The following is a 24,181-nucleotide window of genomic DNA, read 5'->3' as shown; positions in this document are numbered from 1 at the left end:
CTAGGGATTACTGGGCACCCGGTCGACCGGAGGAACTGCTCTCAGTAAGCCAGGTCGGGGAGCTCTTTGGCTATTTGGTTTCATTACAAGGAAGTGAATGCTTCAAAGTTGAAGGATGACTTTATTCGGACACGTAGAAGTGGTCTGACTGTGGATGCGATGCCGTCTGTAGCTGCTGCTCTCAGCCTCTCATTCTTTAGTGGCTGAGATGGTTTTATTACAAATATTTGAATTTGATACCAAGTCTGGAGGATTATTTAAAAATACATAGATTATTAAGGAAAGATCCAGAGCCTTGAATGCCATTACATTGATGGATCATCAAGGGCTGAAGCAGAAAGCCCACTCTCCCAGGTGCAGTTCCGTGGGGCTCCACACAGCTCCGTCATTAAAGCCAGGAGAGGTGGGAAACCTTCTAATATGCAGCAGCTTCCTGCCTTCGTGCTGCTGATGAAGGACAAAGAGAGGAAAGGTGTAGCATCCTCCTCCCCGCACTCCAAGGGGACGTAGAAATAGTGTTCTCGTTGAATCACTACCGCTTTGTTGAACGTAGTGAAGAAAGCGACGACATTAACCGCTGGGACACTGACGAACAAACGCAAACATCACAGCTTTACATTCTATTCTGTATTCAGTGTCAAAACTGTGCATATATAACCATAAAAGAACCATGAATATACTCTATTAACATTGTGTATACAGTATAGATTTTACACCTTTTATACTGTATATAAAACTTTGCACAGCTTCCATAAAATGCAATTTATCAGAAACAGCCTGCAATCAAACTCAAATAAACCCATTTGTATGACATCACCTCCTGCCTTTGTCCAAATGCTTTGTTCTGAGGTCAAACATATAACTACACCGAAGCTAAAGAGAACATCTGTTCATGTATTTATTGTAGCCTCCAATGACAGTGGAGCAACCGCAGGATTGTGTCGAGCCATCAGAAGATGTCAGGTGACAGTTTCAGTGGCAGCCATCTTCATCTCGGTCCCCATTTGATCTTGGTGAGGCCTTGAAACGTCTTCTTCAGAGCATTTCTGTCTGACCAATCCGAGCCCAAGTAGTTATCGTCGTCCGGCTCCTCCAGTTTCTGCCAACATCGCCAGGAGTACGTTAGAAACTGGTGCTCAGTACAAACATCGTACGCATAACCATTCAGCCTCTCCTGACCTTGAGCTCCTCCTGCCTCTTGTAGTAATATGCGTTCATGTGTTTCTGCTGATCGTCAGTCAGCAGAGGTTCTCTCGCTGGTGCCCCCCGTCCTTTCTGAAGGGAATTACAACAAACGGTTAGTTATTCTCAAAAGATAACAAAAGCATAAAATGACAAAAAGCGCTCACCTTCTGAATTTTTATCACAAGCTTTGTCTTTTCATTTTTTCCAACATAGTCCTGCAGTTTTTTCCCCCTCTGCATTTCTTTGCCAGCCCACCAGAGCTGACACTCGTCCTCTGCGATCACCCGCAGAGACGACTGAGGAATGGAGATTGATATGGAGGAAGAGAGGTGAGTGCTTACTATTGGAACTTCCTGTTGTAACTTCCTGTTGGAGCTCTGTTTACTGATGAAACATGATCAGTTGTGTACTTGTGTTCCCGAAAGGTCTTCCCGTTCCTCAAATTCCATCCTGATGGGGTCATGAGGGGGCAGCATCATTGGATAAACAATCATGACAGCACCCCTGAGCTGATCCAGGGCTTCCTGGACCATCTCCATGGTGACAGAAATATTTGCTTGAACTTGTTTCTGAAATAAAAAGGTTAAAGACTGCATTATTATGTATTAGTATTAAACCATTGTGTTTTCAGTGATGCTTACTTTTGAGATCAGTGCTTTCGCTTCCTCCACTGTTCTCATCAACACCTCTTTCATTTTGCCATTTGGAGCTGGTATAGAAGAAAGTCAACACAAATGGATATATAAAAAAAAACCCAACAACAATAACAAGCATTTGTTTGATTCTTGTATGAACCACAAGAAATGAATTGACAAATTAAATTAAATTTAAGATGTTTACAGGATGACTGTCACAGTATCCAGTTACAATTTCCCACAATGGGGATGCGGGATCAATCAAGTATTAACATGTCAATAAAGATGCTCTGTTGTCAGGAAGATGTTTACTAGACATCTTCCCGACAACATTAAACATGCCTTTTTAGATTTAAATCGTTTTTTTTAAAGGCAAGAGACCAACCATGTCCGTTCCTTCTGCCCAGCTCGTCCCTCTGAAACGACGGTCCTCCACTGGGCACGCACTCGTCTTCCCATTCGTCCTTCAGGTTCAGCTCCACAATCTGCTCCTCTGCCAGACCCTGCATGTCGGGCGGCAGCGTGACACCGTGGTCTGCCAGCTCCGGGATCTCTGAGGGCTCACGAATGAACATTCAGGTTGACACAGAGTGAACAAGAGGCCAAACAAATGCTACTTGTTCGTTTGCGTTTTTATTTCAGTGTTACATTTGGCTGTTTGACCAGCAATCCGGTTCAGATACCGGTAAACGCGAGGCTCAGTGTTCTCACCTGAACATATTCGTTCCACTTTGAGCCTCCCGTTGTAAATGGCCGTAACTTGCTGGATCACCGTCTCCAGAGGCTCGTCCACGGCGGCGTTGAAGAGAAACTGGCTCTCGTCTCCACGCTTCACATGCAGCTGCACCATCTCGTAGCCGTTCGCGCTATAAAACTAAAGTTTATACAATGAATATGTCGTTGAAGGAACACGCTGGGGACGCCGGACCGTATCCTGCACAACAGTGTAGCCATAGCAACAAGCGCTTCCGGAAAATGTTAGCTTTTAACAAGGAAGTTAGCTAATGTAGCAGTCTGTTCCTCATTAGTTTAGATATCTACACATGACAGTATCTGAAAATATAAATATTTACCTGTTCAAAGCTCAGACTTTGTTTTAAAATGAGGACTAGCTAAATGTTCCAAAAAAACACTCATCCGGCTACATGAAACTTCTTCTGGTTCACTTTTAACTGTAGATGACATTAAAATGGTATGTAATACTGCCCCCTATCGGTAAACACGTGACAAATGCTTGTGCACCATAGTAGGGCTCGTGCATTTGCTATTGTTACGTCAAGCCTCTCTGTTGCGTGGAACAAGAGTTTCTGTCCCAAACTTTCAACGTAGCGCGCCAAGCTCACGAATTTAAATATTAAATGTGATATGTACACAAATGGAAGGTTACTTCCTTTAAAGCAGACACTTTCCACTAATTTTCAAACACATCTGTTTATCCAGAATTAACAGGAAAATACGCGCAAATAAAGCGTTGCATTGGTAAACAGTTTTAATGACAAGACGTTTTCAAGTCACCAAGCTTTACTTCAAAATAGAAATCAAAACCGGAAGTGTAAAGGGTGCAGTCACACCAACTTCCGTTATGTATTTCTTCTTCTACTCTTTTGGCGTGCACTAAATTGTGCGCTGAACACTGTAGATTTAGACTGTTCAACAGTTTAATGGTATAACGTTGAAGTCAAAAACATGCCATAAAATCAACATTCCGGTAAATGTACATTTATTTTTTTTGCATACACACAACATAAACTGCTGAATACACAAATGCGCAATCAGCCGTGCGCGTAAAATATGGAACATTAGATATGAATCACAGCTTAATGCTTTCTCTTTAATACATACAGAATATGTTCAGAAACATAGATTCTTATTTACTATGGTTTATAGTCATATTGTTTTCTAACCCCCCCCCCCAAAAAAACATTAAAGAACACAAAGTGCTGGCAATTCACCTACTTTTAATGCAGATACGGTTTCTGCTGCACACATTTGGATAATACAATTTATGCATTTTAAAGATGACAGCGGCACGTAAGCAAAGGCAACACCAGTACACTTGCTTACGTTGCGTTCAGTGCAGCAAATTCATTTTTATTTTACAGTGTTTAAATGAAGCTCAGACATTGCATTTTCTCAACAACTCGTCAAAATGCCTCTGAATAAGTTCAGCTCGGGCTTGAACTGTCCTTTCTTGGCGTGATGACAGGTGACGGCCCGTCTTGTAAGGGAAGATATCTGGCCTGCGCGGCTGAACGGACATCGTGGTCTCCATCAGGGGAAATACTGGCACATCACCTTCGACGGCACGGAATGAAATCAGCGAGCATAGTAACGATTATTCTTAACTGGCGCAAACAGATATTGGTTCGGTATCACAGACAGACCCGTAAACACTGAGAAGAGTTTGACATCCAACACTTGGAATTAATAACTGCCTGGAATGTAGGTCAAACTCCGCCTGGGAATGTCACAAATCAAAGACAAACACATTTTAAATGACCGTCCAGTGATGCATTTAGGTCACACTCTCGCCGCGACTGGGAATTCTGTGTGTGTGTGTGTGTGTGTGTGCGCGCGTGTGTTTGAATTTTCACATACAGGGTCGGTCCCCTTCGCAGCCGTTGGCAGGATGGAGAGGGAAAATACCGTTCGATCCGTGGCCGTTAATTCAGACGCTCTCAGCAAACGCACTGCCTGACGTCATTAGGAAAAAAGCCCTGGGGTACACCACGACAGACAATACGCAAACACGACACATTAACTTTTCACCACAGCATTAGCAATATATTCAGAGAAGATATTCTTAGAAATGAAAATCATGTCTTTTCGAATGAATAGAAGTCTGAGTAAAAAATAAAATTAAAAAGTGCCCTATTATTATGCACGGATCAATATGAACACGAGATCACTTTGCGTCGCCATACATGAATGGAAGTGCTGACACACACACACACACACACACAACGTATTCTCTGAAATTACAACAGCGTGAATAGAAGCTAAAAAAAAAATCCAGAGGGATCGAAGGATCACCACAAAGGTGGGAAAAGTCAAAACGCTCTCATCTGTTCAGTCGGTGGATTCTCATCTCTGTTACTCAGACATCAATGAGAACACACACACACACACACACACACACACACACACACCAACATCTCAGTGCAGATCAATGAGGTCAGCAAAACATATAAACAAAAACAGACATTTATACATCACTGCCATATTCAAACAGGCCGCAAACAAAATGTGGATGAGGTGGCGTTACAGGCCAGATCAGTCCTGCATGAATGCTAACGACGAACCCCAGCGCACAAATGAAGCACATTCACGTCGAGAACAAGACAAAGCAATTCTCTGACCGCTCCGGATTTAAATAGGGATGAGTCCAAAACGACGGCTAAGAGCTGCAGATCAACATCAAGACATGTGTGTGTGAGACAGAGCGCACACACACACGTCTTGATGTTGCTCAGCCGGGTTACACACAATATTTGTGAGGATAAATGTAATTTGTGTAATTGCATTTCGCAGACACACGCACATTTGCTGCTATAAATTAAAGAAAGCTCAGCGACTCATTCAGACATGATAATATGAGGGCGCAGGCAGACGTCGCTCTGTCGTACGTCTCATGTGTCTGCCTGTGAATCAGAAGGAGGTTGGTCTACGCCTCTTAAATACTTCCTCTTTTGTACAACACACATATACACATTTATTATAGATCTATACATATATAGATGTGCCCTTTGCACATTGAACTGGTTCCTATCTTTCTGTCGACTCCTTCCCGCCATCGCCGGGTCCCTCTGGGAGCGTTGGGTTACCGGGTACAGTTCTGCTCGGGATGGGCGCGGGAAGCGTCGGGAACGGCGAAGGCGTTGCCGACAGCCAGTCGGGCTCCAGGTCAAACAAGGAATGGGGGGGCAGAGTCTGACAACGGGACACTTGGGCCCTGGGAGGAAAGACGGTCGCCTGAGGGGTCGCGGTGGAAGTTGGGAAATCATCATCAAATGTGACCCACTGCTGAGCTGGTTTTCCTCCTAGTGGAGGTGGCAGGCGATGCGGCTTAAGGGTGGGCAGGATGGATGTGGGGGGGGGCAAAGGCAAGGCGGGGACAGAGGACAGGTCAGGGTCGAGGGGGAGCAGAGGAGCAGCTGTGGGTTTGAGAGTGGACGACTGTCCAAGCATGGACATTGTGTTTTGGAGGTGGGGGGTGGGGGCTGCTGTTGGGGCAGAGGTGGGCTTGAGTGGCTGTGCGAGAGCAGAGAGGGTCCTCTGGAGGTTTAGCGAGGGGGACGGATGCTGCGAGCAGAAATCCGGGGTGAGCGAGCGCTGCTGCTGTGCCAGCGGTCCCGTGAAAGGATTGGTGCTGCTGGGCCGGGCAGGAACCGGGTCAGCCGAGATGGGTCCGGGGGGGGCCCGCAGTGCCTCCTGCGAGCGACTACGAGACGGGATCGGAGGAGGAGGCAGTAAGGAGGCGGGGAACGGCGGCCGGGTGGCGAGCGGAGAATCAAGAACCTGCAGGTCCAACAGAGCGGAGGACTGGAGGGATAACGATGGCGGGAGCGTGTTGGAGGACGACCTCGATGCAGGGACAGCAGGGGGTTTACGCAGGGAGGAGCCTCTGGTCAGGGACTGGGTGGTTTGCCAGGGTGATGAGGAAGAGGAGAGGAAGCCAGATGGAAGAGTGTCAAAGGGGCTGGGCCTCCATTGTGCTTCGCTTTGGATTCCATTCAGTCCGTTTATCTGAGGAGCGACACGACAAACAAAACGCCAGTCAGCTGCTGCGCCAAGAATAATCGCCCAACTTTAGCTCAGAACGAACTTTAAAGATACCCGTTGGAGCTTTTTTTTCTTCTTCTTCAGTTAAATAGTTCTGTTAGGAGACTCTTACTTAACCCCGTGTGCGGCTCTTTGACAAACCTGAAGCATTTCCTTCCTCACTGCCAAGCTTCAAAGCTACAGAGCCATCAGGAGCCGCTGTCTTCCACCCCGAGCATCGATAGCATGCGGCTAGAAAAAAATCAGGCAACGGCCCACGGCTACTGATGAAGCCATGTCAGAGGTTTTATTTGACGGTTTATGGACTTACACTGGTGTTCAATCATTAGCGGTTCCAAATCTCCACAGGGTACCTTTAATCTGCCTGAACCAAAAATGTGTTCCCCATTACTAGCATATTGACCACTGCCGACAACAACAACAAAATACAAAACAGAGCTATGGAGGTCATTGCAGATGAGCTCAATCTCAAGATCTGAGCCACAGTGAACGGATATGAGAGAACGAGTGCAGGGAAAACACACACCCCATCGTCACGCCATTTATGATTTGAGATGCTGGTCGACTAAAAGAACACAAATGGTGCTTCGTTTCGTAAGCCAAGCACAAAACAAACAGGAGAAGATGTGAAACGAGGGTTTGTCAATTTACAAAATGAAAGGGGACTTTATTGGGAGCAATGAATGGGACTTAATAACATGGAGGATGAGACGTAGAGGTGGTTTAAGTACCTGTCACCCTGAGGGCTTCTCCAGCTTGTGAGAGAGAGACAAATGAATCAGAGACAAAAGCAGGAAGAATCTCACACAAACACACGACCAAAGCTCATTTAGTGTGAGACAAAGAAGCAGAAAGAGGCTACATGCTACATGCTACAGCAACTCCAACAGTTGTCTTTCTTTTATTTATTACTAAATCAGAAGATTTCTTCTCTTAAAAGAAGTTGAGCAAGGAGTGAAACATTGAAATGATTTCATGACAATAGAATGTGGCGCCAACCTGCACATCTGGGGGGGTCGCAGGCTTGCCGGCGTCAGGCGGCAGAGCGTGAGAGGAGCGGGAACGTGGTGGGGGTTTAGGGGACGCGAGGGCCTGTGGAGGCCCAGCGGGGGCGGCGGCAGGGGGGCCTGCTGTCGGAGCTGCCGCTTGCTGTGGCTGAAGTGGAGCTGGAAGTGTGGGTTGGATCGGTGGAGGGAGTTGGGGGGTCGCTGTAGGGGGTTGGGGCTGCATGGGTGATGGAACCTGGGGTCTCACTGGAGGGGGCTCTGTAGGAGGGGGCCCTGAAGGTGAAGGACAAACAGAGTAAACGCTCGACGTCCAATGACCATAATCAACAAACTGTGTTTTTGTGAAAGCCGTTTCCTTACCCAGAGGCAGGTCAGTCGGTTTAGCTTGCGCACTAGGAGTAGGTCTTGGGGCTCCAGGGTGGGCATCTGGGGTGGGCCTGGGGGCCCCAGGGTGCACGTCTGGGATGGGTCTGGGCGCTCCAGGGTGCGAGGGAGGTGGTAGGCGAGACTGAGGAGGCATACTGATAACCCCAACTCGAGGTGGAATATTCTGTTTAACAAAGAAACAACGAAATGGGAACATTTAACAAATGAGATGGATCTAAAAAAAAACAAAAAAACAAGTGATTTGAATCAGCAGTTGTCGACTCACAGGTCTGTGAGCACCTCCCGGTCCAGGAGCTCCCACTGCTGCCTGGCCTCGCCCTGCAAGAGTTAACACGGGAAAACCAGTTTCATTATCATGAGCAACAAAACATGTTTATCATGTGTACTGAGCCCCTGCGTGAAGAGATAAAAAAAAAACAATGAGTGCTGTACGATAACACCCCCACGGGCAAACTGAAAGCTGACCCCAACCTGACGATACGCCAAATTCCTGATGGCTGGATTCATTAATGATGACTTCATTCCTAAACTGAAGACTGTGAGGAGGAGGCAAGCCTTGTGCTCTCTCTCTCTCTCTCTCGCTACCCAAATGGTGAAGCGTCAGTGCTTAGCTTTACAAGAAACCCCATCCTCCACCCTGAGGCAGGCTTCATTCTTCTCTGACATGAACACATAACCCAAAGATGGCGCCACACCAAGATGGAAATGCATTTGCAAGAATACAAACCCACACAACTGAGCAACAATCCTACTTCTTCATTGGCCCGATAACGCTGGGTGGCGCCGGCTGCGTGGCGCTTTGGGGCACCTACCTGCAGCAGCAGCACCAGGCCGAGGGAGAGAGGGGCTTTTTTGTCCTTTGCAGCACAAAGGGAACCAAACCACATCACCGTTACACACAGAGGGATCACTCGATGCGATCAGGAAAACCACCTGCAACACTTTACCAAAGGCACTAGGAATACCAAGAAAGCAACCGCTTCAGTTCCGCCCGAGTCGCCTCCTACCAGTCTGAGGAGGACGTTCCCGGTAATCATACTGGGAACGTCTTGACCTCTAAGTTCAGTTCAAACTGGAAGAGGGTTCCGGAGGTGAAACAGTGGGATCAACGTAAGAATGTCGACACCGTTTCTTTTGCAATGCAGGATTTTCTTGAGCTTTCGGTGGAGGTTGCAGGTGATTTGGATGCGATACATTTGGGATCTAATCCAATGTGTAGACTGCGGTTGAGATGATACTTCACCTGAAGGTGGCGGCGGGCGTTGAGGGGGCGCTGGTCTGGCTGGGGGGGCTTGCCGACGAGGGGGAGGTGGACGTTTGGGCTCAGAGACTTGGGATGTGGGGGCACCAGGCTGGAAGTCAACAGGAGGTCCTTGAAGGAAGGAAAAACAGGTGCATGTAGGGAGAGGTTTTACACAGACATTGAGACTGCCCAGTTTTTTTTTTCACTGCACTGTCAAACAGATTTCTGCTTTTCGACCACCTAAAACTAAATAGAGATGAATCGACCTCGAGTTACCTGAAGTTTCTCTCCTCGGTGTCGATGAACTTAAGTCTGCTTCCGTGCGTTACAAACAGAATGTCAATCAATAATTCTGACTCGTGAACATTTTACAACCGGTAACTTGCACTGTGAGAAAAATGCCAAGTCTGTGAACTCTCCTTGACAATAAACTGATTCTGAGAACACAATTACAGTTTCAATTCCGTCGGGCAGAGACTGGAGCCTGAACAAACCTAGCCTTTCAGCAGCCTGATTCCGGTCGTGTGCGTCATGCAGCATTTACCCTGTGAAGGTCGGGAGGGCTGTCCACGGCTAGGCCTGCTGGGGGCCGAAGGCTCTCCATGGGTTGGGGAGGGACAGGGGCTCCCGCGTGGCGAGGGGAGTGGTGAGCTTCCAGGGCCAGAGCCAGCACCGGGCTGCAGGTGCTGAGGAAGGACCTCCTCCACCTCTTCATCCACATCGCCTAATGCAGAACATGGCAAGGAGAAAAACAGAAATGTCATAAATTGGATTCACACCATCTATATTTTGGTGGTTATTTTTGTTGCCCCTCACCTTCCATATCGTAATCGTCGTCGCCCACGTCCGTGTCCTCAGCCAGCAGGGTGGAGCTGGCTGAGGTGGGGATGCTCCCACAGATCCTCTCCACGCTCATCTCCTCCTCCAGACTCTTGATCCAGCCTGGACTCTTCAGACGGATGTCAACGAGTTTGCCAAGGACCTTAAATACAAAAACAAGCGATTAGGAAGCAGTAGAACATGTTTATGGGGTATACAAGTGCTTAAAAAGAGGTTGCAGCAAACTACTTGTACTTCTATTTGAGTGAAAAGTCCACCCTAAAAGCAAAACATCATGCAACTCCGAGTCAAAACGACAGACATGGATTTACTTACAGTGGAAGCACTGAGAGAGAGAGCAGCAAGAGCAGAGTAACCCTCCAGGAAAGTCACCCACATCTTCTCCTCCACAAACCTGCAGAAGTGAGGGCACAGTACATTGCAGAATAACTGAAGGCGATGAATGTTTACCCACCACGATGGAGGTATAACCGTCTCACCTGATGAGGATAACCTCTCCAAACTGCGAAAACTTGTCCAGCAGTTCATCTATAAGTGCATCGTCGAAGTAGTCGTCGGGGCCGGAGGAGCAGAGCGACACCAGGATGGTGCCGTCCGGCGGTCCCTGCAGTGCAATGACATCTTTGTAGACCTGGTGGCGAGCCTCTGGGTCGACCTCCAGGATGTCCACGTCGATTATCGACACCACGGGCCTAGACAATGCAAGACGACATTGAGGAAACATTATAAGATTGTCCGAGTTGGGTCGACTTTGCAAACAAAACACAGATATGGCCCAAAAAAAGGAAATACAGAAAATTATAGTGCTGTGAAGAAAGTTCAAATTTCACAGGTATATGTGTCACTACCTACCTGTGGTCGGAGGTCTTAAGTTCAGCTCTGCCATAGTATTTCAAGTTCCCAGGGCTCCAGGAGGACTCTGGATCATCCTCAGTCTCTCCAGATGTAGAAGCTGCACCCACAACATTCATCTCCCCAGCTGCAAAAATGTATTAAACAAACAATTAAAGCATCTACATGTTTCAGAATGAAAAAATACAAATGAAAAAAAAACATTCTATGTTTTAATACTGAATGACAGAGGCAGGCAGGACAACAGAACAAACGAGATTATAATGTGTTTAGCAAGTGCTGTGATCCTCGGCCTTGAGATGCGAGACATAAAGGTAAGCGGATGAACTGCTTTGCTTTATCTGCAGTGGCGCCATCTTCCTCTCACCAGTTTTGTGAAAATTCCACTTCCTCCTCTTCCAGAGTATGCGGTCAGTCCAAGCTGGTGTGCGGCATTTCTCACTGGTGTCATAATCCTCTGAGAACAGGTCATATTTATAGGTGGGGGCAAAATCCAAATTCCCTTCAATAAAACCTCGGAAAACCTGCGGGAAAATTGGATACGATTCAAGACTTTCCTTTCTGAGATTAATAATGTAAACGGGCAAGTGTGCTGTAGGACATACAAAACCAGCATTCTTCTGGTCCAGCAGCTGGTCCCCAGCTGTCAAAGCATCCCAGTTCTGTTGCTTGATTAGCTCTTTCACTTCCTCATTGGGCAGGTTAATGCGATAGTTGAAGTCCCCACACCAAAAGACATAGTCGTGCGAATATAACAGACGGCCCTGTCAACGACGGGGCGTTAGCGGTTATGCTTGGTACGTTATGCAGAAGAAATGCCTTAAAGTTCCCTTAAAGTTGAGGGTGTTACCATGGGGAAGCTGAGTCTGCGCGTGATCTCGCTGTAGTCGTCATTCCTCTCCTTGACCTGTGATTGGCCAGCAGCAAAATGGGAGCAGACGAAGCAGATACTGGTGGTGTGGAACAGCAGCCGTATGGCCACGCCTCCTTTATTGCCTGTAGCCCCGCCCATTCCGGTTTTCACAGTGTCAACAGCGACATCCCTGGAAAAACGTAGTGAATGGCAGCCTGCGGTCAAACATATTATCGGACAAACGGCGTTCACCAAGAACCTCAACGCTTCCTACCTGATAAAAGGAGCGTGCTGTGGACGAATGAACACAAAGAGACACACGCCCACCAGCTGCTCGGAGGCAAGCAGCACGTATTTGTGTTCCCGCGATAAGTTCTTCTGGAGTTCAGCTGCCCAAAGTTTCTGGTTAGTAGTGCTGCCCACAAGAGCAGAAAAATAAGTCATAACTGATTAAAGGATTTCATCTCGGCACGATCAGAATTCCTGATCTTGGTATTTAAAGGGAAAATTCAGGAACCGAAAGAGTTCGTGGCCACCTTGGACAAAAATCTTGCACACAGTTTACCTGGCACTGACGATGTTTCCCGCATTCAGTTCCACCATTTCCTCAAATCCAATGGCAAAGATGTCGATGGGGTTGGCTTTGCTGTCTGAACAGAGAGAGAGAGAAAATATATGATGATCAATTTAAACCTCGAAACAAAATGCACATAATAAATTCATAGAATTTTGGAGATTTGGTTTCCTGTTTATGTTATTTTAATCTTTATGTTCATGTTCAAGGTTCTTATTGAGAAAATGCTTTGCGTTAACAATTTCAACTGTGCTGGACCAATCAGCTCCCAGCTACAGTAAGAAGTACTGGAATATCTACTTCATGAAGTCTTGACATGTTCCTATCTAGACTTTCTCAGTCACTCTGAAACTTTACTAGAACGGATGCACATCCTGCATCTCAAAATCACAATTTTTAGGAAATACAATATTGATCATTGACGCGTGAGCATATTTAGCACAATGTAATGCAATCTCTTCACCCTCATATGAGAACAGAGTGTTTTTACGTACAATTTCCATAGATTTTATTTACCACAAGAATGAATGCAGATACAAAAAAACACCAACATACCTTGGAACTCAGGAAGCCCCGCCTTCTGCGGCGCATCCAACAGCCAGTCATTGAGCGTCTGGTTGCGGAAGGCAATACTGCGAAACTGTTTACCCCCGTTGACGTTCCAGGTGCCGACGCCCACTCGGATTTGTTTGGGCCTCGTATATTTCCGGTAGTTCTGACACATTCCCAGCAACACCCTCGGTGAGGCTTTAGAAGTGAGGAGAAAGGGAGCGGAGCGTCAACCGTGTGAGGATGAGGATGTGTCTGGAGGATGGGTGGCGTGAGGGGAGAATAGAGCCCGACCGATTCTGGAATTTTGGGGCCATAGATGATACAATATATTGTTAAATTATATTATAGAATTTTATTTTCAAAAAAGGAAGCCTATTCATTGTATTTATGCTGGTGAACATCAACATGTTATTGATACGGCTGGGCTCTATAGGAAAACAACGACACATGAAAATGCTCATCAAAACCAAAGAAACTTGGAGGGACATCCAAACAGAACACAGGAAGACAATATTCTAAAATGTGAGGCATGGGAGAAAGTACACAAACCAGTCTTTTGCTAAAAATACAGATCGACAACATTAGTAATGGTTCCTTCCGGTCTGTAACAATGCACCTAAAGCGATGCACAATTCTAACCCATGATTAGCATCCTCTTAAATAAAACAAATAGCCAGAAGATAATATGCAACAGACAGAGGGTAAAACCACTACTAGCGTTGGATCACAAAGGATGAACTAAAATGAGTGGAAAACACAATCGAAGGAAAAACAAAGTGATGGCATGAGAAGATCCATCCAATGGGGGGGGGGGGGGGGGGGGGGCAGCCAGTCAGTTACTATACCTGATTGTAAGATGGGCTCAGTGACTAAGTTTGTGCACAAGAGCAGGAACGGAGAGAAGGGAGAGAAAGGCGGGTTAAGCAGTGTCTCAACAGATAAGCAGAGCAGTTGGTCTGGTCGGAGAGCCGACACGTGGAGATTACACTTCCCACTCGAGGCCGCAACAGATACGGGTTGAAACTCATCAAAACAGTCAAACAATTCAGCCGACTGGTGGAGAAGGGAGGACGCAAAATGCATTCTCCTTTCAAAGTGAAAAAATAGAAGCTGCAGCATCGCATATGGATCATTTGTGTCGGTATTCGTGAGCACTTATTAGGCAACATGTAAATCTGCATATATAGTAAAGAATTACCATAAAGGCTGGACGTTGTGAGCAAGGCCCGAGCTTTGTCTGCTAAATCGCTGTTCAGCGTCGAGCCCAGCCTCAAGATGTCTATAGCTTCCTGTTTGGAGGTGTCAAAGAAGTTGTTCTGGATGGTCCTCGTCACAGAACGCGCGCCATCTTTCAGCTTCCCCGCCTACAAATAAGCAAATTACAACTTAATAACTACTAAAAATGAATCAATGAACCCTAATCCTGATATATATATAAATATATACACAGATCCTGATTCACAAGGAGCAACAGGAAAACGTCAATGATTCATGAGCAGCGTGGATGGATTTAATGCAACAGTTTGAATTGATTAGAAGCAGAAGCTACGAGATAATAACTGGAAACAGCTCAAGGAGCGTGGCCAATGACTGGATAAATGTAGATTTCTTCGTAACTGCATTTTGGTTCATTACAGATCTTGAAAGGAGATTATTTTTGAACCACTTTCTGTCCACCACTCAGAGGCTGTGTTCCTGATGTCCACCAATCAGAGGCTATTTTCCTGAATTATTGATCATAGCGCTCACGCACATCTACAAACATGAGCTTGACCTCACAAAATAAAATTGCAACCACGACAACGAAGAGCTCAGTCACAAGTTCGTCTCCGCGACGCCATGCTTTTGAGATCACGTGAACTTTGTTACAGTCGTCGTTGTCGGGTCAAAACGGACTGCATCACCAACAATAACAAAAAACAACACAACAAAAGGTCCCGTCTATTACATCCACACCCACAGCTAAAGGACAACACTTAGCTTTTAAAACTTACCACAGAGGAAGGGGGGTGGGGGGGGTCCAGAGGACAGCAGAGAGATAGCACATGAGAGTTATGAGAAACAAGGAGTACACAGTTCCACAAAGAGCTGACTGCTCACGCAAAACTCTGTTTGGACAGCGACCATGTCCAAGTCGGGTCGCTACGTTTATTGCTTCGTGGATGTAGCTATTAATAGCCCCCCCCCCACCCCTGCAACTTGATTAAAAGACATTATTTCAAAGTCCTTATCTTGATGCTCTGATGAAAATGTTGACTTTAAAATGTTCAAGAATCAAACATTGATGATTCAGCATTTAAATCCATTTGATGAAATCAGAACATAAAACATAATCCGTTCATTTAGACACGTAACAGATTCAGTAGTAAAGGTCACATCGCTGGTCAGTCGTGATTTCATGTTCCCACGCACTGCTAACGGCTGGGATGCTGCTGCTACAGAAGTTCAGAACTTGCATCGAGTGCGTCCATGCTATGTACCTTAGCCTTGCCATCCAGGGCGCCGGTGCCTGCATAGATCTTACTGACGGAGTCTCCGTTGGCAGACCACATGGTCCTGAAGACCTCCTGGAACCTGGCTACGAGCTGGGGTTTCTCCGTGAGGCCCATTTCCTCCAGCTGCTTTGGAAGCATCTGATTTGGTGAAACAGAATCAGCACTAAAAATCAGCCGTCCGACAGAAAAAAATAGACACACCTTTTTAAAAAATAAATACAAATGATGCTCTACACTGTGAACTCCTACCTCAAGGGCAAAAAAGGCCTGGACACTGTTGGTTCTATCCAGACAGTCCAGGCAGTTGGTCCTGATGGTCCCACCCTGAGTCCTAAATATGATTTGTTACAGTGTTAAGACGTAAAAAAAAATCAAACACATTAATAGTATTTACATGTTTGGGGCCTTAAAGTAGACATATTATGTAAAACTCACTTTTCCCATGTTTCTACACTATTATGGTGGTTTTGGGTCACTACTAACCCAAAAACAACAAAATAAACCATCAAGTGAATCCTGCATAGTTTGGATAGTTCTGTAATCACCTACTGAAACGCGTCTGGCAGAAATCTCGCCCCCTGTGATGTCACAGAGGGCGAGTGCGTACACATGCATGCACACAATGAACTTAGTTTCAGTTTGGTTTTCAGAGGCTTTTCTGACAGAGCTGTTTGAGACAGAGAAGAGGGACGTTGTCCTGCAGCAGCTGTTCGCTATTTTGACAAAAACCTTTACAGATATTTCATACAAGTGTCTGGGAACTGCGATACCTTGTGGAAAAAAAAAAAAAGAGTACAATATGTGATCTTTAAGTAGAACAATATTGATTTCAGAACCTTGCAATTCCTGTCTCTCCTGAGTAGTAGAACCATCCGCACTCTTCCAGGAACTTGCTGAGGTAGGGTTTGAGGACACTGTGCAGTTTGTCGGCCTTGCCTCCTTTCACATTTTGATGATAGTCAAAGTTGACCATTTTCACCGACGTCGCGTGCTCTGAGGCCTTCAGGTGACTCTTGAGAGTGACAGACAGAAAGTTCAGATTACAAAAAATGATGCACATGCAAGGCAAAGTTAGTTAATATGCAAATACTGGGAGTGAGTGCATGAGTCTCGGCGTGACTGAACTCTGACACGTCATAGTTTCAGGACAGAGCGGCTCCCCTCACCTGAAATGCTTTGCTGAGCATGTGTTCCCCTTCCTTACTGCCGAGCAGGTTGATGATCACCTGTTTACCGTACAGGCTCCGCAGTGCAGTGAAGTGTCTGGGAAGCACACACACACACACACACGAGCTAACACACTAACGGTGCTCTGACACCAGATTTAGCATAACATGTTTTCATTAGCCAAGTTCATAATCCAAAACTGCTTCCTCCTATACGCGTGTGTGTGTGTGTGTGTGTGTGTGTATAAACGAACGCAGGTAACCTTGAATGGCAGCGCGGCACATCAACAACGACAATGTGAAAGCTGGATTCAATTGCTGAGCTGGCTCTTCAGAGTTTTGAAAATAAGAACAGAGAAACTGTCCAGATCTGGCAACATGAGAACGATGAGTAGAACTGCAATCTACGACTCCCTCTTGACAAATCGCAGACGGTGACTCAGCTCAAGCCTCGACATGTTCAAAATACAAATATGCAGACGGAATCATGACCTCGATATTGACCTATGGCCTGCTGCGTCTGTCCTCTAAAGTAAACACTTAAGCATTAATTTATTCATATGAACGCTTGATGGATCTCCTCTGATCTTTAAGGGAGTGCTAATCTCAAAGACAAAGTAACACACACACACCCAACACTTAAATTACCTCTCAAAAGCCGGTGCATTCGCCTCAAATCCCCTTGAGAGTTTGACACGATGAGAGCCGACCTGGAGCGCAGAGACAGTGAGGAGAGACAGAAGGCAATGAAGAAATCGGACATTAAAAATCAAATCAAATTGTTTAAAAGTATAAATTGGAATAAATGTATTTCTGGGCGGGGACAAAAGCAACACAGGGCTAGCAACGGTGGACGAGATCAGAGACAAAGACACGGAGCGGCAGAGACTCATCTCTCCAACATACCTACTGACACTCTGAATGAAATGCTGTTTGTTTGTCTCTCATACATAACGTCTCATTTTAGGACTGAATCCCGAGACACCAAAGAGCCAAGCAGAGGTGTCGAGTCAGGCGCGGCCACTCCTTAAAAGGAACAGGACCGTCTCCCAGTCACTCCGAGGAGGGCACGACTCGGCACGGCAGGCCCTTACTCGTTGCCCTGCGGCTACCGACAGCGCTGTGAGAACGGATTTGCCCCCTAATGAATTTGTTATGGTTTTTGCTTGTTTCTCACACTTAAATGTTCCAGATCAGAAAAAAATACTTTCCTTTAGGAAAAAGACGATGAAAGTGAACCCAAAATGCAGCTTTTAAATTATAATTCCATACAATTAAGTTAATGAAAGCTATTTATTATTTATTAATTGTTCAAAACCTATATCACCTATTAACGAGGCCCGATAACCTAAATTTAGGTTAGGTCAAAAACATACATACAGTTCAGGTTTAAGTAACTAAATAATCGACTGTCAATGTCCGCCCAACTTTTATTTATTCTATCTCCTCTATTTTGGAGTTAATGTTTGCACATATTTCAGCAAAGCCTGTGTAAAGCGCCGCTTGGCATTTTGGGCCATGCTGCTGCCATGTCGTCACTCATTCCTTCCTCTCCAGGGGCATCGGTCTGCGCTATGCATATTTAAACGCTTCCTGAGGTGGCATCTGCAGAGGCCTCAGGTTACAGATGATCACCATTTCATACCACACCCATCACTATCCTGTGGTGATTGTGAAACGATCGTGCCCACGGTTTATTTGAATGCCACATATTCTACGCCACTTTGAGGTTAGTCTTTGTCTGTTTGAGTAATTTCCGCGACAAAATTCATTAAATGTCTAAATCTGTAATTAAATTTGCAGCTACTATTGTGATGCCAAATGTAATCATTCCCCCCAAATAAGTGCTTCTGCTTCTAATGATTCTTTCTGTAAAAGAGGCAAAGTAAAGTGCTAATAAATTACGATTTGGGGATCAGCCTACGCCTAAGTGATTAACTAGTTAAGAGAAGGCTTTGCACCTTTCCCAGTAGGGTCTCATGATATTTCACTACAAACATGATTAAAGACAAACTATTTCTAAAAGCACACTATTTGCAGAAAGATTATTGCCACGACCTCTGGATGAAACCAAAAACTATCCGTTATGCATTAGAGAGCATGTGGAGGAGCGATAGAGCTTTACAAAGCCACAATAGGTAGAGGGGACTAGGAGCTGAAGCTGCTTTAGAAGCAGGAGGCCTGCAGTTCTGTCAGAAAACAACCTCGAGCACAGTCCCTACTCAACTGTCTGCCATAAAAGCACCCCCCCCCCAATTATAATGATATTCCCAATCCAGGGGAACAAAAGGGAAGTGGCTCTGGATTGTTTTCAGACCAGGTTCTCACCTGAACAAAGATGTCTGGGAGCTGAAGAAAACAGAAAATACCCTTTTACCAAGCACTATATCTATCATTCCCATCCCAGAACTTCTGTTTAAATCCACCGGTCTGTGCAATGCCAGAAGAAGAGCAGGAGAATCCCTGCGGTGGTGGTTTAGATTTTATGGGTAGTTCTACTTCCTGTTTTAAATCTCCACATGACCATTTCCTGGACAGGTACAGTATATAGGACTAAGATTTCCTCTGTCTTCCTGTCTGCTGTTTGGCATTGCACAGAGAAACCCTCATCTCCTGCATGAAAGCGCCAGCACCAGCAAGAGCCCCCCCCCCCCCCCCCGCCCCCGCCCGCCTCAAGAAAAGGGTTTTACCAAGTGGGGGTTCTCATCCAGCTGTTTAGGATGCCGATTGTCATTCAGTTGCAACAAAACACCCTTAATGGACTTTTTCTGAACAAAGCATGGACAAAGTGAGTTCAAACTCTGATTAAAAAATATCCACTCTAATTTCAATTACAGCCATTTTAATGAGTTTTTACATTACGCTGCTCCGATTGACGGAGCCGTGCATGCAACTACTTGAAAGAAGGATTACTGCCGTACAAATATTTTAAGTATTTACACACAATAAAACATCAAAATCATGATAGGTTTGGAGTAAATGTATTTTTCATTCAGTAACTACCTGGATTCCCGGCTGTTCCCAGAAAAGAGGAATTGACCCACGGATCTGTATGAAGGATGAAACTTTATCGTCCATGAAAATGATCTGTTAAGAACAAGAAGAACGCTAGAGTCCATTTGCAAAGTGACAAAACATCACAAGTAGTCATAAATACTGAACTCAAAAAAATAAAACTTCATCTCAAAACACAAGTACAATGAGCCACATAAACAATGAAAGAATGCGGAGAGGGAATAGGGTGAAGGCGCCGCCGGAGCAGTTTTGGGGGGGGGGGTTCATGGAACAAGGCAAACATAAAGAAGTAATAAAGGCTGCGTGTCACCCGAGGCTTCTGAGCCGAGCGACAGCGTCAACGTGACGGCGTGCTGGATGAACTAAAACCAACAATGCCATTTTTTAAAACTATTTATTTATTTACAATTTTAAAAATTTAAAGCTTTGTGTTTGTTTCCTCTAACAAGATTATATCAAATGAAAAAAAAGAAGAAAATTGTATGTGTGTCTACAATGGAGAATTTGTTTTTTTTAACTAAATTTACGCAAATGTCTGTTTGTCCTCTGACAGCATCCTGACTCAGAATTAAGGAAAGTCAAACAACTGCGACGATCGAGAAGGCTTCCGGCCTGGCTTGGGGAATTCATTTAGAGGTTCATAGCCCGTCAGGATTATCACCGCTACAGGGCGACGAAGGTTTGCTCCCAAAGAGTCAACAACTAACCAGTTTTCCCATTCATTTTCTGGGACGCTTTAACCACCCTGCGGGTCCGCGGGTGTTGCTGAAGCCTTTCTTCAACCCAGAATAAAAACTATTTCACATCTTTGCTCATTTTTGAGGACTAATAGCCTTTTAATTTCCATAGATTGTCTGGAAGTATGGGAATAAAAGATTCATTCATTAAATCTTCCATTTAGATAAAAACCAACACAGCGGGGCAATTTCAACCATTCCTAGTTTTCTTGAAATGCTTCCCCCATCATTACTGTAATGAAATATATAAATGGAGTGGAAAATTTGACACAATAATTTCTATTCCATCAGTAAATTTGCAACACAATCCATCCATTGATCACAAAGCTGACATCTGGACCCATGTCTGCTTTAAGACTGGTCTTATTACTTTCAATGTGATATATTGAAATCAAAAAATAAGGCTTTTCAGTATGTGACAGAAAGATTATCATTGCATTGCTCTTATAACCCCCGGTCTGAAGAGCACCTAACAAATAAAGCCAAAAAAAATAATAAATAAAAATAAAGAATACACTGAAAATGAAATACTCATGTTTGCTCCCTGCTGCATCTTTAAAGTTTAAATTCACAGGAATAAACAGGAGCCAACTGAAGGGTGGAAATCAATTTGAACACTGATGGAACAGATTTGCAAACTGGTCAAACCTCAGTTGCAAGTTTCTTTAAATAGCAGCACACTGGCTGTAGCGCACGCGTCCCGAAAGTGATGCAAGCCAGAATCTGATCGCACCACAAACGGGAAGAGGAAAACAATAAAACTGTAAAAAGGTCCGTCACCTGTTCGGTCTCCACGAAGTTGGCGACCTGTCCGTCGTCATTGGTTCCTCGGACGTTGAATCGTGTGCCGGCCCGTTCTGAGCTGAGGCGGGAGAAGATGCAGGCCTTGGCCTGTTTGTGCCCCGCGTAGATAGTCCTGATCTCCACCCCGCCACACATCAGCCTCAACAGCCAGTCATCGCAGTTTACTCCATAGTGCTTCAGGTGCAGGTGGAGAGACTGGTTCCTATTGATTCATGACATCACAGCATATCAATAAATTCATGCTTCAAGGATTCCGCCCTGCATCACGCATCCAGGAGCAACTGCTACAGAACACAACGATCCTACAGCTAGCAGAGCACGTATTTAGTTATTACCAGCCTACTGATCTCATTATAACCTTGGAACATTAATCATAGAGGGCTTTGGGCTTTTCTACATTTCCCACAATGCATTGCCGATGGCCATTTTGGAAGGCTTTGTTTCCACGCTCATTGTTGTTGATCATTCATCCAGCGATAAAGCCGACTACGTGTGCTATTCTCCAAAATCCAATGAAAAGTTCATGTCCAGTGAATACTTGTGGAAGAATTGTGTGTTACGATTAGCGCTATTGTGAACGTGCAAGTCTCTGTAAGCATAGTCTTCCGAAATGGCCGACTTTGCATTGTGGGATACTGCTACCGTTTTTAATAAAAACAAGGACGAAGCCTTCTAATTCACACTCTTACCAGAAGAAGCGGTTATCCGTGGTGTCTTCCAGGGTTCTGCGATGCGCATTGAGACTCAAGTCCATGCCGACTCCAGAGGAAGACCAAGCAAAGTAGAAGTGTCCCGAGTTCAGGACCTTTCGCACCTCAGCGATCCGTTCTTCATCCGCTGGGTCATTCTTCAGCGATAAGAAGTCTGTCTGCGTGACCCTGAAAACCTCAGACTCATGGACCTTCCCTGCAGAGCTGCATCCTGTGACAACCACCAGACTGTGGAGCATGGAGTCACCTGCAGAAATAAGGTGGCGGCATTACAAAACTAGAAAAGCACAACTGATCCATAATCCAGGATCTACTTCTGGATCATCACCAATCATCTGTTCCTGGTAACGTTCCCAACATTTCCCTGAAAATGTCATCAAGATCCATCCAGAACGTTTTGACTTATCTCGCTAACAAACGGGCAGATAGACAAACGACGGCGATTACATAACCTCCTCGGCGGAGGTAAAAAATAAATCAGACATTAAGAGGCTGGACAAAACAAAATTCTGGTACCGGAATCATCTGAAAGTACATACAAATATAAAATCAAATCTCAGAAATCGATATGGCTGAGCTTTTAGTCTTTTACAGAGTTTTTTTTTCCTTGATGTGATAACAAGAACCTTCAAGGTCATCTAGAGGACAGCAGAAAGCTGCTTAAGGGCTGTGAACCAGAGCGCCCTCATGTTGGCACAAGCCCCCCCCCCCCACCGGTGGGGTTGCTTGTAGAATAGAAAAGGCAAAGAATAACAAGATTTCTCAGAAGCTTACCAAGGTTTAGGCGGAGGACCCCCAGGATTCCATAAGCATCAACAATTTTGGTGTATTGGTTTTTAATAGCCTCTTTCTCTGCTGCAGCTAGATGACAAAAAAAAACATAGCACAATATAAATAAAATATCTCCATCAATCAATCCACCTTAAACCTTTCAATGTAACCCGTGACTTAATCATTGGCAAGAATCATGTCCATCAGTAGCCAGTCAAACTGCATCTTAACTTTCCTTCCTTACTTTAAGCAAAGGTTTAAAGAGTGCTCGTGTACAGTCAGAAGAAGAAGAAGAAGAAGCCTTACATAAAACAGCAACAGCCCCCGACTCAAACATGAGACATTCTTCCCTGGTCCTGGTTTCCACCAGGACGCTGTAAGGAGGTGGGTCCAGCTTGTGGTAGATCCGATATCCCTTGCTAAAAGCCATTATTTACCTAAGAGGACCACAATCACGACCTGAGAAATCACAGTGAATAAAAGCAGATTACACAGAAGCATCGCCAATCAGACACGATTACAGTATCCTAAAATAGAAAAAGAAGCTTTATTTATGATCAATGAAGTAGTTATATATATGTATATGATCACTGGTGTTCATATTTCAGATATTTTATTTGAAAGACATTAATTAAATGTATCTAACATTGTGAATAACCGATGTATCAAGATGCTAATAAAATTGCAAGCTTTAACATCTAGTTGCAAATCATTAAGGAAAATGTGCCATTTTCTTAAATTAAGCAATAATATTACGAAATCAGCGATCCAGACTGAGGAAACTTTCATTGCGAAATCGGAAGCTAAAGGTATCATCCAACGCGGATATAGAACAGGCCAACACACGACCAAATACTTATATTTCTGATAACATGACAGATAGCGGCACATTATAAACAACAGCAGCACGTCGGTGGCCGATGACGTCAGGCCGAGGATCCGTAACGTTTGTTATCTCCACCCCAAGACGGACAGTCACGACTTGCCGGGGCGGCTGCGGCAAGCGACGCTAGCCTTTTCTTTTTTTTTTTAACCACCATCGTACGCGAGTCATTGCGTGATATCAATCCACGATTGATACGAGTCATATGCTTGCTGATTACAAACCGGATTGATATCTTCCACCTATCTAACACACAGCTAGCTAAGTTAGCTTCTCATTGCTATCGCCTGTGATTAATTTGGCTAAGTGCTAGCAGACGATTGATTTTGATAGCCGTCCAAGGGTGGTGAGCTGACAATTGCTACATCATACATTTGAGCAAATATAGAACGTTAAACATATTAATCTATGCAAAATGTATATTTGAGATTTATAAAACAATTATAAGGATGATTACCATTACACAGAATAAGGGCTGCGGATTTCGCCTTGACGTCTCCGCTCGCCAGGTTGATACTCTGCTGTCACAACAAAATCCCCCCGGTGTGTTAGCGAAATGGTACAGTCCGATCAAAAGCACGTTTACTGTGCATTTACCGTAATACCAGCCCGATTATATGGAAGAGTCTGTGCACTGTAAATCTAAATAGGATTGTTGCTGTTTAAAAGTATATCAAACTCAGGTTTATA

General features: G+C 45.0%; 2 protein-coding genes across 2 annotated transcripts; both read right to left on the bottom strand.

Moving 5' to 3' along the window:
* Positions 1-960: 960 nt before the first annotated feature.
* On the bottom strand, positions 961-2,670 carry cfap298 (cilia and flagella associated protein 298). The gene is made up of 7 exons (XM_068744169.1): positions 2,532-2,670; positions 2,206-2,373; positions 1,827-1,894; positions 1,596-1,754; positions 1,350-1,481; positions 1,180-1,275; positions 961-1,099 (listed from the first exon to the last, which is right to left on the bottom strand). The coding sequence occupies exons 1-7, from the start codon at positions 2,668-2,670 to the stop codon at positions 989-991; spliced, it is 873 nt and encodes a 290-aa protein (XP_068600270.1). The 3' UTR covers positions 961-988.
* Positions 2,671-3,519: 849 nt separating this feature from the next.
* On the bottom strand, positions 3,520-23,038 carry synj1 (synaptojanin 1). Its single transcript, XM_068744123.1, has 28 exons — positions 22,915-23,038; positions 22,612-22,698; positions 21,817-22,084; positions 21,104-21,329; positions 19,575-19,658; positions 17,220-17,281; positions 16,572-16,668; positions 16,242-16,417; positions 15,655-15,736; positions 15,391-15,543; positions 14,109-14,274; positions 13,756-13,779; positions 12,914-13,105; positions 12,350-12,434; positions 12,059-12,199; positions 11,782-11,974; positions 11,537-11,695; positions 11,285-11,455; positions 10,932-11,050; positions 10,559-10,771; positions 10,395-10,473; positions 10,056-10,221; positions 9,784-9,963; positions 9,240-9,368; positions 8,262-8,314; positions 7,970-8,159; positions 7,602-7,882; positions 3,520-6,566 (listed from the first exon to the last, which is right to left on the bottom strand). The coding sequence occupies exons 1-28, from the start codon at positions 23,036-23,038 to the stop codon at positions 5,586-5,588; spliced, it is 4,881 nt and encodes a 1,626-aa protein (XP_068600224.1). The 3' UTR covers positions 3,520-5,585.
* Between the last annotated feature and the right edge of the window lie 1,143 nt (positions 23,039-24,181).

The sequence above is a fragment of the Brachionichthys hirsutus genome, chromosome 10 (assembly GCF_040956055.1).
Source record: "Brachionichthys hirsutus isolate HB-005 chromosome 10, CSIRO-AGI_Bhir_v1, whole genome shotgun sequence".
In the NCBI taxonomy this organism is placed as follows: Eukaryota; Metazoa; Chordata; class Actinopteri; order Lophiiformes; family Brachionichthyidae; genus Brachionichthys; species Brachionichthys hirsutus.
Note: the sequence above shows the minus strand (reverse complement) of the source record. Positions and strands in the feature narration are given on the sequence as shown.